Source organism: Arxiozyma heterogenica, assembly GCF_036370985.1.
Source record: "Arxiozyma heterogenica strain weizmannii chromosome Unknown scaffold_5, whole genome shotgun sequence".
Taxonomy (NCBI): domain Eukaryota; kingdom Fungi; phylum Ascomycota; class Saccharomycetes; order Saccharomycetales; family Saccharomycetaceae; genus Arxiozyma; species Arxiozyma heterogenica.
Genome location: NW_027042658.1, coordinates 1,341,373 through 1,360,566, shown reverse-complemented (window position 1 = coordinate 1,360,566; position 19,194 = coordinate 1,341,373). Strand labels below are relative to the sequence as shown.

General features: G+C 31.9%; 6 protein-coding genes across 6 annotated transcripts; 3 read left to right on the top strand and 3 right to left on the bottom strand.

The window, feature by feature from the left end:
- Nucleotides 1–1,806: 1,806 nt before the first annotated feature.
- PWA37_004397 (uncharacterized protein) lies at nucleotides 1,807–5,040 on the top strand (the record flags this gene model as incomplete). The annotated part of the gene is made up of 3 exons (XM_064860887.1): nucleotides 1,807–1,985; nucleotides 2,808–4,606; nucleotides 4,808–5,040. 3 exons carry the CDS (start codon nucleotides 1,807–1,809, stop codon nucleotides 5,038–5,040), a joined length of 2,211 nt encoding a protein of 736 aa, XP_064717904.1.
- A 1,670-nt stretch (nucleotides 5,041–6,710) lies between these two features.
- Nucleotides 6,711–11,138, top strand: TOF2 (Tof2p; the record flags this gene model as incomplete). Its single annotated transcript, XM_064860886.1, has 1 exon — nucleotides 6,711–11,138. The coding sequence occupies one exon, from the start codon at nucleotides 6,711–6,713 to the stop codon at nucleotides 11,136–11,138; it is 4,428 nt and encodes a 1,475-aa protein (XP_064717903.1).
- A 296-nt stretch (nucleotides 11,139–11,434) lies between these two features.
- PWA37_004395 (uncharacterized protein) lies at nucleotides 11,435–12,976 on the bottom strand (the record flags this gene model as incomplete). The annotated part of the gene is made up of 1 exon (XM_064860885.1): nucleotides 11,435–12,976. One exon carries the CDS (start codon nucleotides 12,974–12,976, stop codon nucleotides 11,435–11,437), a length of 1,542 nt encoding a protein of 513 aa, XP_064717902.1.
- A 566-nt stretch (nucleotides 12,977–13,542) lies between these two features.
- APE3 (aminopeptidase Y) lies at nucleotides 13,543–15,225 on the bottom strand (the record flags this gene model as incomplete). The annotated part of the gene is made up of 1 exon (XM_064860884.1): nucleotides 13,543–15,225. One exon carries the CDS (start codon nucleotides 15,223–15,225, stop codon nucleotides 13,543–13,545), a length of 1,683 nt encoding a protein of 560 aa, XP_064717901.1.
- Nucleotides 15,226–15,718: 493 nt separating this feature from the next.
- Nucleotides 15,719–16,225, bottom strand: PWA37_004393 (uncharacterized protein; the record flags this gene model as incomplete). Its single annotated transcript, XM_064860883.1, has 1 exon — nucleotides 15,719–16,225. The coding sequence occupies one exon, from the start codon at nucleotides 16,223–16,225 to the stop codon at nucleotides 15,719–15,721; it is 507 nt and encodes a 168-aa protein (XP_064717900.1).
- Nucleotides 16,226–17,393: 1,168 nt separating this feature from the next.
- Nucleotides 17,394–18,839, top strand: SSH1 (Ssh1p; the record flags this gene model as incomplete). Its single annotated transcript, XM_064860882.1, has 1 exon — nucleotides 17,394–18,839. The coding sequence occupies one exon, from the start codon at nucleotides 17,394–17,396 to the stop codon at nucleotides 18,837–18,839; it is 1,446 nt and encodes a 481-aa protein (XP_064717899.1).
- Nucleotides 18,840–19,194: the final 355 nt, after the last annotated feature.

Here is a 19,194-nt window from a genome sequence, read left to right as displayed (position 1 = left end):
GGCCTCTTGACAAGATTTGATATAATTCTCACTCCCTGGAAATCCTCCAATCAGATTCAATACCTTATACGAGCCACTGCGCACATGGCTGTACCAATCCTCCACCCAGACACTCAAGTGTTACCCTCGGAATTGCGTATCTATTGGATTTCCAGTTAGGTTCCTTACAAAAGGATAGCCTCAAATGATTAATAGCTGGTATTGTTAATCACTGACACATCCATTATTACTAAAAAAATAAATTTAGAAGTTGTTGTAGTGCAATTAAACACACCATTCTTAATTTAAATTTATTGTACGAGATGATTAGAAAATTATAGAGACACTTATAAAAGAGAACTCGAAAATAAAACGAGCTTCACTTTGTACTATTATATCTTATATATTAGTTATGTATCACATAAAGAAACAAACAATAGAAAATAAGCTTATATTGTTTCATCATATTGATTTTATTGAAAATTAGCGCCAATAGTCATTAGGTAAATAGTGAACATTTTCAATATTACAACTATACAGTTATAGTGTATAAAAGCATATTAAAGTTCAATCTTCTTCTGTACGTATAACACAGAGATGATAATACATAAAAAAAACACAAGGAAAAAAACATGATATAAAAACACTATTGAATTCATTTGCATATCTAGCATATCTCTTCTACAACCAGCAATAATATATCAATTCTTTTTATTTAAATTTACTAACAAGAAAACAATACATTCTCCACATTATGATATCAATTTATATTTGCTAAAATTTAATTAGTCTATCTATTTATTCTAGAACGTTCGATTTCAACAAATTCTTAACAAATTTCAATAGAGTTTTTGATACTGAAACCTTGCATCAATACATTATGAACCCTTTTATTATAGTTGCACATTGTGTTCCTTTTAAATTGAATGAAAGAAAAAACTTAAAGAAATGGATCGATATCTTAGCGATGCATATGTCTAATATCAATTTAAACTAGTATCAATATGCACAAAATAGAAAGCTAAATGTCATTATTGAACAATACAATCCATCCAATGATATGATTGCTTATATTAAGAAAATATTTGAAACGGCATTAAAATTATTAATTGTTAATAATGTCGAAGGATCCGCTAAAAAGAAGGCAGGTAGATATGTTGCTGGTGATTATGGTATTCTGACCGGAAAAAGTCTTCTTAATCACTTAACTGAGTGTTTTGGTGGAGAATCTATTAATGTAGTTGCCGAACCTTTTTTTTCAATTAGCTAAAGCTAAGAATTAAGCATTAGATGACCAACATGACCTAGTTAACCATTTAGTAGAGGTCATCTTTGAAATCTCATCTAATAAAGAAACATTTTTAGCTTCATTAACTTCAAAACAACAAAAAAGTCTAAAAGTAATCAAAATTAAAGCTCGTGAAAGGACTGTTTCATTATTTTTAATGAATTTATACGGCATCTTACCAAAGATTTATGAATACATTTGGTAAAAGTTACGAAATTAAGTTGAGAAAAGTGTATGATGTGATTAGCAATATTGAAAGAGAAGTAACTAACTCCAGTCTTATTGGAAAAAGAAACCAATTCAAACCAAAAGTTAAAAATTTTAACTTCAAGAATTGCCGGGGACAATATAAAACTAATGAGTGTCCGGAATTTCAAGAATGATTGAAGGCCAAAAGAAATAAAAAATATGAAAAAGATCACAATATTAATAATCCTCATACAGCTTGGGTTGCGTTGGTTAGTGAACAAAAGACAGCATCTAGAAATGATTGGTATTTTGATACTGGTTGCACTCAGCACATATCTCACGACTTTTCGATGTTTAGTGAGTTAGTCGAAGGTAATGAGAATGAGTTTGGGGTTATCGAAGGCATTGGGGGTAAAACTGCTATTAAAGGTATTGGTACAGTACAACTAGGACATGTCACATTATACAATGTAGCATATGTCCCAAATGGCCACGTAAACTTGATCTCTGTCAAAATGGCTTCTGCTAAGTCAAACATGAAATTTATATTTGACAAAACAAAGGTATTTTACAATTAAAAATAATAAAATTACTCAAATTGGTGAAATGAGAAATCAACTTTATGTTTTCAAGTCCGATAATAATGAAACAAAAATTATGAAAAAACCACTTGATTATACTTTTATTTCGTATGACCATTCCGTTTTACCATCTCCAAAGGCAAAAGTTCCAGAAGTTATTAAATGGCATGCTAGAGTAGGACATCCACGTTTAGCTAATTATAATCGATTGGCAAATCGAATTGACCTGTCCATTATGGAAGCTGATAAACACTCGTTGTGCCTCACTTGTTCCCTTTCAAAAGGGGTGATGAAAAAAGGAAAAATTTCTGACACACAATACACGAGTCCTTTACAGTTATTACAAGTTGACATTTGTGACCAATTTAGGTATACTAATTTTTCTGATAATAAATATTTTTTGACTATCCAGGATGCCTACTCAAGATATTATTCTGTGATTCATTTAACATCAAAATCAGCTGCATGCAATAAGTTGATTAAGTAAATTTTAGAAACAGAAAATAACTTCAAATCAAAGGGGGATTTAAGGTGGGTGCCATTCGTACAGATAATGGACGTAAATTTATATCAACTAAATTTCATAATTTCTGTAAAAGCAATGGAATTTCCCATCAGTTAACTGTTCCGTACAATAATTTTCAAAATGGGGCAGTAGAAAGATCCCGTCGCCCGATTGAAAAAAAGACAAAATGCCTTTTAATTGGAGGGAAGGTACCTCCTCCCATGTAGACAGAGGCTGTAAGTACTGCTGTATATCTCTTAAATAGGTTACCAGTATCTAATAAAAAATATTCTATCCCTTACTGTCTTTGGAACAATATTCCAACAAAAAATCTAAATTTATCACATCTACGTATATTTGGATGTGCTTTATATGCTACATTACCTCATCAATTACATGACGGAAAATTTGCTCCTATTAGTGTAAAGTGTGTGTTTGTCGGATATGACTCTAAACACAAAGCTTACCGTCTCTACCATCCTCCCTCTAAGAAAATTTTTGTATCAAATCAAGTTCGCTTTGATGAACTTGATTTCCCACTTGCAGGTACCAAAGAGGTCGAAGCGGCTCATACATTTGCCACTGGTACTTTGGGTGGTATCCCAATTTATCCTTCATCTACTGATGCTTTCACAACTCAGTCTTCTGAAATACAAACTTCAAACTATTATCCTGACACTACTGATTATCCTATATATGAGGGCAATTTAGAAAATGAATTAACCACCATACATGGTGATGAACTTCTAGATCAAGGTACTAGTCGATACTCCACTCCGTATCTATCATCTGCTGATTCTGATTCTTCTATGTCCAGAGTTGATTCATCTGGCAATGATAAGCACGAATATGACTCTTCTTCCTCTGATGAATATGAACTACCATCTACTTCCTTCTCTTCTTCTCCTGTTTCTACGACTTCTGACTGTGAAAATTTTACTTTCAACAACCTTGATTCATCTTCTATAGACAATGAGTCAACTGCCTCATTCTCCTCACATAATTCTACTCAAATAAACAAGAAGGAAGCAGACGAACCATCATCAATTGCTTCATCCTCTGATACTGACTCTTCAACTACTCCAACAGCTGATTCACTAACTACTCAACAATTAACATCTACCATCGATGATATCCACTCTGACACATCTTCTCCTAATTCACAATCCAGATCTTTGTCAAGTGATATTTCGCCAGTTTATAACTTAGAAGACTTAGATCCCCATAAACCATTAAAAAATAGTAAAATTGAATTAGCTGACAACATTTTTGCCCCTATCACCACACATGTCAGCAAGTTGAATGGCCAAACATCCTCAATTGTTAATCATAACAAGTTAGGTCCTATTCCTGCTTCTGAATTCTACTTAAATCATCAAATTGAGAAACACCATCCAAAGTGGGATTCTAATCCAATTAGTCCTGGTACAATTGGTACTCCTGCTGTTGAGGCTGTTAATATTGACTCCGGCAGTTTTGTTCCTATTAACTCCATGGATGGTCTCACCCAACTCATTAGAACACCGGTATACTCTTCTTCTTCATCATCTGGCTCTGATGATAATCCTTCACATCACATAGCCTTGACTGCGTTGGTTCATGGCATGTCCTTTACTTCTACCACTACTTCTGTCCCAAATACATTCAACCAGGCAATGAGTTCTTCAGATAAAGACAAATGGTATCAAGCCTGTCTGAAAGAACTTCAAGCTTTTAAAGATCATGATACATATAGGTTGACTCCTCTCCCTCCTGGTCGTCGTGCCTTGGGGTCTCGTTGGGTGTTTAACATTAAGGACGGGAATCGGTTTAAAGCTCGTTTAGTGGCTCAAGGACACACTCAAAAAGCTGGCATCGACTATCAAGAAACCTTTGCTCCTGTAGTGCGGTATGATTCTGTTCGGATCTTTCTTGCTATCTCTGTTCTCCTTAATCTCCGTGTTCACCAAATGGATGTAGACACTGTCTTCTTAAATTCCAAAAGGGAAGAACCAATCTACGTTCATCAACCTCCAGGCTTTGTTGATTCTGTACATCCCGATTGCGTGTGGCAGCTTTACGGGGGTATGTACGGGTTAAAGCAAGCCCCACTACTATGAAACACACATATTCATAAAACATTAACCAACAAAGAATTCACACACCATGATGGGGAATTTAACATATATTTTAAAAATATTAAAGGTGCTAAAGTATTAATTGCATTGTATGTTGACAATCTCCTAATTGCTGCTCTGAACAAAAATATTATGAGCTCTGTTACAGCAGGGTTAAAAGCAGTATACTCCATAAAAGATTTAGGTCTAGTTTCCAAATTTTTAAGAATAAATATTCATCAAGGTGACCTGAACAATATAACCTTATCAATGGAGGAGTATACTACTAAGGCAACCGAAAGTTATCAAATTGACTTGAATAGAAATGTAGAATTTCCATTATCCAATACTATTAATTATTTCGACACTGAATTTCCAACAATTGACAATATAAATGAGTGACAGGGTATTATTTACCAACTGCTGTTTGTAAGCAATGCTGGTGGATGTACAGAATGTAGCCTGTTCAACATCTATCACGATTCCTTAAAGATCCTGGAGAGGTACATTTAAAAAGCGTACGCAAAGTAATGCAGCACATATATAACACTAAAAAGCTAAAGATTAACCTACAACACAAAACTTGAAAGAGATATTGAATGTTTTTCAGACACATCTCATGGAAATAAAATGTGCACCTGGTGGATTTATTATAAGGCTTGCTGGTGACATATTTACATGGTTATAAAAGAAGATAATGAGCGCAGTTAGTCTTTCTTTAACAGATACCAAATATATCTCCACTAGTAATATTAGCAAGGAGCTTATTTTGTTAAAAAACATGCTCAACCTCATGCTAATAAATACAAAAGATATTAAGCCACGGATAGATAATGAACCAGCCGTTTATGTAGGTAAAAATCCCATGTTACATTCTAAAATGAGACACTTTAGTCTACATCATCGTTTTATGAGATATTAGGTGGAATTTGGAAGTTTTGAGGCGCGACTAAAGTTTTACCAATACCTGTATTTAAAAGTTCGAAACTTTATTGTGAAAAAAAAATAAAAACAAAAAACAAAAAAGAAAGCATAAAAATTTCCTTTATTAAAAATATTGTTGATAATTTGAATTCACTACGGTCCTCCCGAATTTCAGTAATTCCAGTCTCGTTTCTGTCAAATGTGTAATTTTTGGTTATAAAATTGAATATCGTGAAGTACATTGCGGTTTATCTAAATCTAAATCTTTACCCTTTATTAACCAAAACACCTTGCAGCTTACATCTTTATAGGGGTCATCTAAACCGTACATAATTACTAATTACGAAAAGTAAACTAAAGTTATTTTGAATCAAATGTAAACAATCTAGCAACAAATATAATATACATCTATAGCTGTCATAAAAAAAGTTGCTTCTATAATAACATGTAGTATATATAGAAAGGATGCTCGAGAAGTACAAGTTATTCTCGTAAAAATAGCACAGATTAGTACACCAATATTAATTTAATAGGTTCATGTTACCTCACTGTCACAATGTAAAACCAAACAACCAATATATGCGTAGATCCCCCAGCCTTATCCCAATATATCCTGACTGTAATAATGGCAATAGAGATAAACAGGTCGAATTATTTTTTAATTTCTTTTATCTTTCTACTTAGATGTAAATATCATCGAATACGAATCTTAGTCGTGTTTTTGTTAATTCTTATAGATCAATACAAAAAGAAAAGAAACGCAAAAAAAAAAAGTCATAAAAATAAAAGCAGAAAAAAAAAAACTTGATGAGGTTATATCTCGGTATATATTCTTATATTTTATGCCAGAAAACCATGAGAATATACCAAATCTAATAAATCCTCTTTTAATTCATATTTCTATATCTATTTCACTCTATCTGTTTGCTGGTTTACTCAACCAGGTCATAAGCGATTCTAATATCTCCATACATACATTAACTAAGAAGAATTAATATTTGTCCGTTTTATCTTTTTTATTTACTTCTTCGACAATAGCCAGTTTATAAGCAACAATTTATTCGATTAGCTGACTAATTGATAGTTAGTTCAATTTAATAACTGTTATTTTCTTAGCTTTCTTTTCTTTTTATCCTTCTGATTCGATCATGTATAAAATTCAAGTTGTTTTAGTCCCGCCAAGTGTTAGGGACAATTTTGTCCCTATCGGATTCACTTCCACCTTAGAAGATTCCTCTCATTTATTAAATACAACAGGAAACCAAAATAATGTACCGAACACACTAGAAAATTCAATTCAAAATTGGAATAATACAAATAATTCACTGATTTTGTCTAATTACTTCACACAGCCAAGATTAAAGAGATTTTTGCTTTTTACTAATCCTTCAAACACTTTGCTGGATCTTGCTGATGAGATTCTAATTAAATGCGAAAAAATATATCCTAATTTGGCTAATGATATAGAGATCTTAACTCTACAAGATAGTAATTCTTGCGATCTAGATCCAGATTTTATAGTGAAGGATGTTTTTAATATTGATAATACCGTACGAGTAATATTGAAGAATGAAATTAATTTAGATTCTAACACTACTCAGCATGTATCTTTGTATGGCAATGCTAAGAGAAGAAAACTAAATAATTTTGAATCACAATCTGTGCAACAACAACAGCAGCAGCAACAGCAGCAAATCTACAGTGTATCTTCGGGTACTTTAAAAGTGGCTAAAAAACGTTCAAATGGTAATTCCAAAACAATCACAAATCCAAATCTTAGAATATCAACACCTTTGGCAAATCAAATATTTCCATCTCAAACTTCAAATAATTCAGATGACGAAGATAATTTTGCTGATAGGTCATTTTTACCACCACCTACACAACCACAATCACCTCCAATTAGAATTTCTTCTGGTATAGAAAATTCAAAACGAATGAAGTATTCAGCTATGGAGGATACCGTATCTAGATCAGAAACAGTGGACCCTGACAAGTCAAAACAACAACGTCTATTATCTGGTACTCCATTCAGAACGGATCTCACTCCTAACAGAGTCACTTTAACTGGTCAAAGAGTAGTCTCTGAAAGTTATGATGGCACCCCAAGAAGTAATGGTTTAATTTTTACTAGCACAACACAACCATTAAGTGGTACAAGAAGAGGATCCATGAACAATTCTAGAATAACATCAGGAATGTTGACAATCCCAGAACCAAGAATTGCTGAAGTGGAAAAGGAATTGAAGGAAGGTCCATCTAGTCCTGCATCTGTACTGCCATTAAAAGCTGATAGAATACCAATGAAAAAACCTTACATGGAACAACATCCTGTGATATCTGGTGAAGATTCTTCCTCTTCCTCTTCTGAGACTTACGAGGCAGAATTGAACAAAGGTGAACAATCTCCATCATTAAGGAAATCAGATATTAGTAATCACAATGAATCACAAGAATTGCCATATCCTGTTAAAAATAGTCCATTTAATCCAACTGGATCATCTCAAAATAATTATACTAATAACATTAGAAATGACAACGAAAACATAAACAATTTACAAAACTCTTTCAGCAAAACATCAAAGGATTCTCAAAGATTAAGTTCTTTAGAAGCCAAATTGGAGAATAAATCTCATTCTCAAAGAAGCATTAGAAGGATAGATCAATTTTCAGATGATGAAAATGAAAATGAAAATGAAAGGATTCAAATTGCTAAATTACCAACAAAATCTAAAGTAGTGACTACCAAAGACAATATGATAAAGAGAAATATTAATGCAAATAACAATACTAATGGTGATGATTCACGCAATTCTATAGACACAGACCATGAAGCAAACAACACGGTTAGATTTACTGACATTCAATCTGAATTACATAACAAGTCTCATGAAGCTGTTCAAAAGAAAGATTTATTGAATATTGTAGATAAGAGTCAAGAAGTCAAGACAACTGGAAAATTAGCTGATATTCTTGAGAAACCTATTAAACAAAAAGAAAACTCTACATCTAGCCTAGTCGAACATGAGATTACTCCTGTTACACAAATGAACACAAAGAAAAGAACTGCCTCTGAAACTGTCAAAGAACTATTAAAAAGTCCAGAACACTCAACAAACAAAAAGAGTAAAATAGAAACTACAACACAACAAGTGAAAAAGGATACAATAGAGAATAGGAAATCTAATGAGAATAAACCTGTTACAAACAAGTTATTGAAAGTATCTGACTCGGCCTCTAAAATAAATAAACAACAGATACCTACTAAAGGACCTGTAGAGAAAACTACGGCTCCAGTAGCATCAAAGAAAGAGGTTTCTAGCCCAAGCAAAACCGACAAAATAGATAATTTAAAAAAAACAGAAAGTCAAGATGGTGTGGACACATATGAACAATTTGTTTTAAAATCTAATGCCAAACCAGTCCCTATTAAAATCAATCCATATAAAAATGTCGAAGTTCAGAGATCAACTGTTGACGAATCTGAGTATTACACGACTTCTGATGATTCATATAATAATGATGATAAACAAATAGATAAGAAAACATCCACTGATAGGAAATTAGAAATAAATGATATAACCTCGTTACAGAACAAAATTCTAAATAAAGATGCAAAAGTAAAAGCATCCAATGTGGTTGATGAAACAAAAGCTATTTCGAAAACTACTAATAAAGAAATTTCCGATACAAGTTCATCGAATTCGAATTCTAGTGATGATAGTTCAGAAGATGAGAGAAAAGCTACAGTTTGGAAACCACGTAGAGTGAAAAAGGACGTATCACCTGAACTAGTCCAAAAAGCAAAGTGTACAGAAGTTTTAATTAAATCAAAACCGGCTCCAGTTATAACTAAAAAACCAAGATCAAAACAAAAGATATACCAAACACCTGAATTTGTCAGTTCAAGTGAAGAGGAAACTACAGGAGAAGAAAACAATCCTTCATCAGGGACAATAAAAGTAAATAAAGCAAATGATACTAAAGCTTTGTTACGAAGTGCAACCCAAAAACAATCACCAGATGTTACTACAGCTACATCTGACAGCAAAGCTAAACAAGAAATTAAATCCACTAATATCCCTAAAACTAATCAATCTGCTGAATCTAAAATGACAAACATCACTACAAAAAAAGATCCCAAAAGTATTCCAGAAAACAAACAGTCTTTATCGACTAAAAAGCAAGATGATAAAGTTTCTCCATTGAAAAAGCAAGAAATTTCACATGTCAAGAGCAACAAGAAGGAAAATGAAAGCTTCATCGTAAAGATAGATTCTGAAAAAGCAAAAGTTTCCACTTCTAAATCACATATAAAAGATACTAATACAAATAAGTTAGAAGCAGTTGCCATTAAAACTAATACAGAAGATATGGTAAAAGAAACGCTTTCCAAATCAAATAATTCTAATAAAAAAATAACTGCTATTTCATCAGTTAGTAAGGAAATTGATTTAAAAGATTCACAAAAGAAGACCAAGGAACTGATGTCACACAAACCATCTACAAAGAAATCCAAGGTTACAATGCCCTCTAACGTTAAAGGTAATACAATTAATAAATTTGAAGATAAAAGTATAAATTCTAAATCCGAGGATGCTTTAGATAAATCTATCGGACAACAGGATGAAGTCAAGGCTGGCTACAAATCTTCTCAAATAGTAGCAACTTTGTTTAATACAACAAGTAAATCAAGCACATCTTCTAAATCTGAGAGTGACAGTTCTTCAACTTCTGAAACTGATTCAAATAGTAGTGATTCATCATCAGATAGTGAATCGTCCTCTGAAGATAGTTCAAGTGAAGATGAATCACCTTCTACTAGAACCTCAAGAAGAATAATTGTTGCTCCGCCAAAAGGTTCAATATCTGACAGTAAACCACACGATTTAAGTAATAACACAAATATCAAGTCAAAAGGTGTAACAGGTATTGAAAGTGTCCCACAATCTACTCAACAGTCACAAAGATCAGTTTTTAAAACTACCAAACAACCATCTATAACCAAACCACCTTTGACTGCAACTTCAAAGATCTCCACTATTCCACATCCTTCTCAAGTATCAGAAACTACAATTTCAAATATATCATCTCAACCACCAAAACCAGGTGTTAATTCTTCATCAACGGCATCAGCAACTACAGTTACAACTACTGATTCCTCGACTAACAACAATATTAATGTAAGTCCATTATCTAAATTACCAAGAAAATATCGACCCTCATTAAGCTCTTTATCTGATTTAGTATCCAGAGGTATACCGGATGTCAAAGAAAAAACAAGTAAAAACAATATGCCATCATTAGTTAAAAAAGGTAAGAATATTAGGAAAGATAATTCTTCTTCGTCTTCCGAATCATTATCTTCAGAAAGTGAGGATAGTTCAAGTGATGGTGATTCCAGTTCCAGTTCCTCTTCTGATTCAACTTCCTCTGATTCTTCCTCTGATTCTTCTGATGAAGAAACCTACATTAGTGCAAAATCTGCTAATGCTGCATTAAAAAACAAGAAGAAAAAGAAAGCTGGAGATGGAGGTTTTGCTTCATTGATTAAAGATTCAAAAAAGTACAAATAAGAAAAAGAAAGCAAAAAGGAAAACTCTTCCATGTCTAGATATATATGTATATACTAGTATAGAATTAACTTATCATAATAATAAATATTTTTACGTATGAATATAAAATAAATAATATTAACTAACCAAAGAAAGAGAGGCATTAAAGCATAGGGGGTTGCTCTTGCATGAATATTTTAATGCACTTACAATGATCAATATTTTAAAAACATAAGAAACGTAGAAATTTACGGCTATGCCTATATTATGATATATACTGTAGAGTTTTTATTTGTACTTGTTATCAAAAAAAACGTTCAACTTGAAATATTATTAATATTAGCCCATTGTAGAACATAAATGGCAGCTGAAACAACAATAATACTTACCGGTAAACTTAATACCACATATCCCCAAAATAAGATTTCTATCATTTCTGCTTCGAAGAATTCATTTAATTGGGTGATTTGAGTTAATTGAATAGCTGGTGGTGAGACAGTTAACAAAAACCCCACAATTACAAAGATTGGATCATCTAAGATACTTACATTAATATATTTCACAGCTATAGCAATAATTGGTAACAATATACACGAAGGTAAAATCATTCTCCCAATAATTGAACCAATGACCAATTTCTTATAGTTCGAAGTCTTTTCAAAATTATCTGAGGTTGGATAAAGGTTAGCGCCTAAAACAATCAAGATTAATGGAATAGACACTGAACCAATCTGTACTATAGCTTCTGAAAATGTATTAAATAAGAAACTATCTTCACGATAAAGTTCCTTTTGAACTGGTGGGAAGCATGCAACTAATATACCTAGAAGCATTGAATACAGTGGTGGATTCAAATTACTCTTAACTAAGTTTATTATTCTGTTTATTTTATTCCATATAGTATGTTTGAATGGTGTTATTTCATTTGGATCATCAGTGTTAACAGTAGTGCTTGTAAATACACCAGTATGTTGATTTGAAATTAAATATGGTGTTGGTTCTTCACCTTCATTTCTGCTATTATGATTATAATCATTTGCCAACAAAGGATCTGTGCTGCTATCGTAATTATTATCATTATCATTATTGTTATTATTGTTATTTGTGGTGGTGGTAGCAGCAGTAGTATTTGTATGCGACATTTGATCATTTGCTGACAAATGGGCTGGGACCAATCTATTAGAGTCTGACTCAAAAAGATCCGGCCTAGAAGCATGCCTACTAATACTCCCACCAGCACCCACATTAGCATTTTCCAGTAATAGTTGAACTTGACTTGGAGGCATGTGCATAGTATTTTCACCAGACCATTTCAAAAGTTTATTATATCCCCATGACCACCTTAACATTTGCCCGATCTGTTGAAAAATCAAAAGATAAAGTAATCCTCTTGAAGCTACATTATCTCTTGTATCATTTGGAATTTGATCCCAAGCCAAATTCGGCAAAGTATAAGCCAAAGATAAGGTTAAAGAGACAGGTAAAGAATTACTGTTACCGAAGATGGAGTTGCCAATAACAAAATTGGTTTCATCAGTATCCAAACCCAACACAGCAGACACCAATTTACCCGAAAAATAGGAAATACCTGTACTCACAGCAAAGAATACTGGTATAATACCAATTTCTAAAATTTTGGCTAAAGATAAAGCCTTAGCCATTTTACTGTAAATTAAACATGGCGTGAAAAGATCGACATTTAACAAAGAAATAATCTTTTGACTTGATTTAGGAAGAAGACCGGCATGAGCACTCCAGAATCCAGCCAAGGAAATGACAACCACTTGTAAAACGGACTGAAAAACTAAATATGCTATTTGACCAAAGGAAAACGTTTCTCCACTACTAAAAAAATTCATCCAGTTATGCTGTGAATGTATGGATATATGTGTGTATAAACTGTATTTATATCGATATTTATGTTAGATAAAAGCAGGTATCTCTGCTGTAAATTCAATTAGCGAAAATTTTTTAAAATAACTTTCAACAGATGTGAATATAACTTGCTTTCCTCATTCTTCACATTAACTCCTAATCTGGGATATCCATATACTAAACGGTCTATACATCTATTTATACTTCTTCCTCTCCCTGAATCCTCCTCTCTCTATACTGCGCCCTTTCCCCATTTTGCTATATTTCTACACCTTTTTTTTTCCTTACTATTTTTTCCCCTCTTCTCTTCTTTTCTTATTGAAATATTCGCAGTGATCTTCGAAGGTATGCGTCTTATTTAAAGAGTAGAAACGGAGGTAATCAGACAGAAGATATTATGAACACCACAGAATGTTCTATCATATGGTATTAAAAACGGAAGCAAGACCATAAATCAAAGTCAGTCAAATAGTATGTTATCTACTGCTGTTAATAATAAGAAAATTCATATATTATATTATATATTATAATTTCTTGTTAATACATTCTTTTAAACAATCAGCTTGTCAGCTCTATATTTAAATAATGGTTCAGCCATACCATATCTATTTCCCTTTGTAGTAATAGTAGTTGTCGCCGTTGTGATGCCCATAGAAGTACCATTGACATTCTGTCTCTCAGGGAAACCGTCAAAAGATCTAGCAAATGTGGCAACAGAATGTGCAATTAATTTGGTATTCACCATAAAAGCATCCCATGATAGATTATTCATATCATCACATAACAAATGATAACATTTATCTAACACACCACCATTGAACAGATTATTCTTTTCTGCACCTGCAGCGATACCACCAGCAGGTATACCGTTTTCAATAAAACCAACGTAATCTGATCTACCATCAAATGGCACTAATGTATAATTCAAATCTTTTGATTTGTAATAATCGATATATAGATTTTTTAGTTCTTCAGAACCCTTCGGATGGTCAATATTGTTTGCGTCATAAATTTCATATTCATAATTGGGTGATGCCATCATATCGTAATCCATAAAGACTCTAATCTTGGAGTTTTCTTCTTGTGTCAAATTATAGGCATAGAAATTAGAACCCAATAAACCTTCTTCTTCAGCAGACCACCATGCAAAACGAACTTTATTCTTGATTTTATAATGGGTCAATTGCTTAGCTACAGTTAATAATGAAATGGTGCCTGAACCATCGTCATTAATACCAGGACCTTCTTCAACAGAATCAGTATGAGCACCCAGCGCCACAATATTATTTGGATCACCATGCTTTGTATCAGCAATAATATTCTTAGTCTTAATTTTTTTAACAAAGGAATCCATAGCGAAATATAGTAAATAATCTGGATCTAACATAATACTGTCAATCAAACTTTGGCCAACTTCATATGAAACACCAATGGTAGAGACAGTATGTTCTGTTGGTTCACCTAGTGTACCATGTAACCCATCAAAATTTTCTGGTTCATTATCATAAATAACAACCCCTTTAAAACCATGTTTGCCTGCTAATTCACTTTTAAGGCCAAATGGACAGACACCTCTTTCAATCAAAGCAATTTTATCACCATGATAGCTGGCAAATGCATCGAAGGATTTAACTGCCTCAAAATCAGCATCGGAACAACCCAAATTAGGGATTTCTATAAGCTTCCCGATAAAAGGTTTCACTGGTGGAGATAAAGAAAAAGCGGTGATATTTTCAATTGGTTTGTTTGTTTTGAAATCAGTTAGATTAAATGCAGTGATCTTCCCACTCAATGCATCGAAGGTTTGTAAAGAGACTTCGTAATAGTCCTTCATTTCACTAAATTGGTCGAGAATATATTTGATTGTCTTCCAATGGCCCTTTGATCCGATGATACGGGTTGGATGACCATATTTCTTTTCAGATTCTTTGGCAATATTATATAGATCATAAACAGTAGAGTTTAAGTCATCAAATTTGATTGAATTCTGCAATTTTTCTGAGTCAACCATTGGCTTTAAAAAATAAGGTAGATGTGGTTTAAATGAAAATTCCGAAACATAGTCTGTGAAGGATGCTAACAATTCTTCATCAGTGCAATAATCTTCCAAGATACCACTTTCATCATTCAATGTAGAAAATGTTTGTTCAAAGAGTGTTGGAAGGACGAATGCATCAGAGACGAATAAAAACAAACTGGTTAAACCAGTTAAGGTTGTCACTGAAAGTTTCATCCTTTTTAAGACTGATATTTTAGTGTCTTTGTATATGTTATTATATTATTATAGTGTATTTTTGCAAGATTCAGCTAATAAGTATGGTTATAAATATATATATATATATATATATATATATAAGTATATATAAACGTAGTTATATTATAAACTTCTAGTGTAAGAATTGCAACGAGCTTTACAGAGGAGGAGGGGGGAAAAGGGAAATAAAAAGCAAAAAAAAAAGAAGAGAAAAGAACGGAGAAACGGAAGAAATACAAAAAAAAGTGTCACAAAATAGAATTCATTTGATAAACAATTACAAGTGTAAAATATTAACATATATGGAAAGATTGTAGAATGAATAAAAGTTTATTTAAAAAAGCTAAAAGCAACTGTGAGCTATCACTTAGATGATCCATATTACATTATATAGAAACTTATATTTTTAGCCAGAATAAATAAATAAATAAATAAAAAGGAAGAAAGAAAGAAAGAAAGTGATTTACGTGTTTTAATCTCTAGTCTTAGACCACATATTATCATGAATATGACGCTTTTGTCTTCTTGTAATTCCATTTCTTTTCTTCCTCTTATTATTGTTATTCTTGTTTTTTTCAAGAACATTTTTTGCTTCATGTACTGTGTCTTTCTTAACACAATCTATATCAGATGAGTTTTTAGACCATTTTTCTTTATCAGACTCTGTTTTATAATTTGTCTTTAATTGAGAGTAATTATTACCACCTTCTCTATTAATACTACAACCTTTATTATTATTATTATTATTATTATTATTATTATTATTATTATTATTATTATGAAATCCAGTCATTATTTTCACCATTCTGGAAGTATTTATATCAGCTTCACTATTTCCATCGCTATAATCACTATATTGAGTTGAAATATCAGAATAGTTTGGATTTTTCAGACATTGATCGTTATTTTTTTGTAAGGTTTTATTTGGTTTAGTATTATTTAAATGGAGAGTATTAAAAAATTGAGAAAAGAAAGACATTAAATAGATGTATATAGAGATGTGGATTAAGGGCTGAGTGTTTATGTTGCTTAGAATGTCTTACGAATTTCGATCTTATACAGTTCTTACTTAGTTTTATTTCTTCTTTACTCTTGCTAATATTGAAATTTCTGAGTTTTTATATTATGTTACAAAATATTTTATACAGTTTTTCTTTTTACGAATTTTTAGTGTATGCTTATTTTTTTTTTATGTGTGTTATTTTTATAAGATATAAATAAAATGATAATAATATTAATATAACAAAAAATCTCAGAACTAAGACGAAAGAAATAACATAGTTAAAACAAATGATAGCTATCTATGATAATTGTAGATGAATACACACACACACACACACATACACGTTATATATATACATTATATAAATGCTTAGAATGAGCATTAAAAATTATTATGGTCATATATCCATTATTTCTTATACTAAAAGACAATCAAAACCCACTTGATAACTCACTATCTTCAACATTATAATAACTGTTTTAATGAATCATCAGACACAAATCATCAGATACAGTGCTCGTGTTACATGATATAGGATTCCCCTCTTTCTTTCTTCCTTCCTTTCCTTCTCAGATTTATTGACAATTTCTAACAGAAGAAAAAAACAAAACAAAACAAAACGACAAAAAACGAAAAAAAAAAAAATATTGAAAAAATGAAAAAGATTGAAAAAAAAAAAAATTAAGTGGAAAAGATTGAAGTCTTCCCTCTTAACTTATTCATTTATTAATATATCCCATCTGAATCTTTGTGTTTCTCAAATAATGAGCTTAAGTATCTGATCTTCGTCTACTATACACACTTTTCTTACTTACTAGACGATAAATCAGTGACCAACAAGTATATAAGTCCCTGTATTATTATCTAATATATAAGAAACCATGGCTGGCTGTATGTGTTTTCCCTCATCTCATATCTTTATTTTTCTTTTCCCTTCTTTTTTCTTCTTCTTCTTCTTAATATTTATATGTAATATTTTTAATTATTATTGAATATCTTTCATTTTACTAACAAATTTTTTTCTTTTTTAATTGATTTTTGTGGATATTCATATATCTGTGGAGTATTTCACATTAATTTTTATTTCCATTTCTTTATTTTTGTTTTTGTTGTTTTTGTTGTTTTAGTTCGTCTAATTGATGCTATGTCTCCTTTCTTATCACTTTTACCTGAAGTTGAATTGCCATATGAAAAGATTCAATTTGATGATAAAGTCCTATATACCGTTTTCATCTGTTTAATCTATATTTTTGCTCAATTACCATTAGCTGGGGTCGAAAAGGATATCGCCACTTCTATTAATGACCCAATCTATTTCCTACGTGGCGCTTTCGCTGCTGAACCAAAGACTTTATTGGAATTCGGTGTATTCCCGATTGTTTCCAGTGGTTTAATCATGCAATTGTTAGCTGGGTTGAAATTAATTAAAGTTAATTTTAAATTACAAAAGGATAGAGAATTGTTCCAATCCTTCACTAAGATGATGATTTTCCTACAATATTTCATTCTAACCAACATTTTCATCTTTGCTGGTTATTTTGGTACCGATTTAACCATTTTCCAAATTTTGGTACTAAACTTCCAATTAGTTGGTACCGGTATGTTTGTCACTTTACTAGCAGAAGTTATTGACAAAGGTTTTGGTTTCACTTCTGGTCCAATGATGATCACCACCATCAATATTGCCACCAATATTGTTTCCGATATCATTGGTGTCTCACATGTTAAGATCGATGATGAAGGTAACACTGAACCACAGGGCGCTTTAGTTAATTTTGTACAAAGTTTTAGACCCAAGGATAAAACCCTTTTCGCTAGTGTTCTTTCCGCTTTTAACAGAGATTACTTACCAAATATGACCACTATCATCATTGTTACAATTATTGGTGCCCTTGTCTGCTACTTCCAAAACTTCCGTGTTGAATTACCAATCAGATCCACAAGAGCACGTGGTATGAACAATGTCTATCCAGTCCGTTTATTCCATGTTGCATCTTTATCCTTGTCATTCTCCTACTGTTTATTATTCTACATTCATATCGTTCCATTTGCTTTTATCACTTTAATTGGTAAGAACGATCCAAATAATATCGTTTGTAAAATTTTAGGTCATTATGAAAATGTGAATAATCTTCTTGCCGTACCAACTTTCCCATTATCTGTCTTTGCACCACCAAGATCCTTCTTTTACGGTTTGATTCAATCTCCATTGTCTTTTGTAATTTTCCCAACATTTATCATAGTCACTGGTGTATGGTTTGCTTACAAATGGCAAGCCATATCTGGTCAATCCGCACGTGATATTGCAAAGGAGTTTAAAGAACAAGGTCTAACTTTAGCCGGTCGCAGAGAACAAAACATTGCTAAAGAATTGAGCAAGTCCATCCCATTGGCTTCTGCCACTGGTGCCGCTATCATTGCGCTCATTGCTATTATCGGTGAACTATTAGGTTTGAAGGGTAAAGCTGCTAGTATGGTTATTGGTGTCTGCGGTGGATTTTCCTTATTAGAGTTAGTAACTTTAGAATACCAACAGGCTGGTGGTGGGTCTGCGTTCTCCCAAGTTTTAGGTGCACCAACTAATATCTGATATATAATTAAATGTTAATAATAAGAGCAATAATCCTCTCAAGAAGAAAAGCAAAAAAAAAAGATATTCAAGTAAGATAAAATAAAGAGAAATAAAATGAGAAAAAAAAAAAGAAGAGTTATTTTATTTTTAAACTTTATTTTAGATAAAAAAAAATCCTGACAACTTACTCTTATTACCTTCTAATTTTTCTTCTTTTCTATCTCGTTGTTGCCTGAGCTTTATTAATTTTTAATTTTTGTATCGTTGGCTTATGTCAAAATAATGAGTTTCTTTTATATTTCATTATATTTTTCTTTTTTTTTATTATTTATTTTTTATATTATTTTACTTATAAATTTATTTATATTACCAT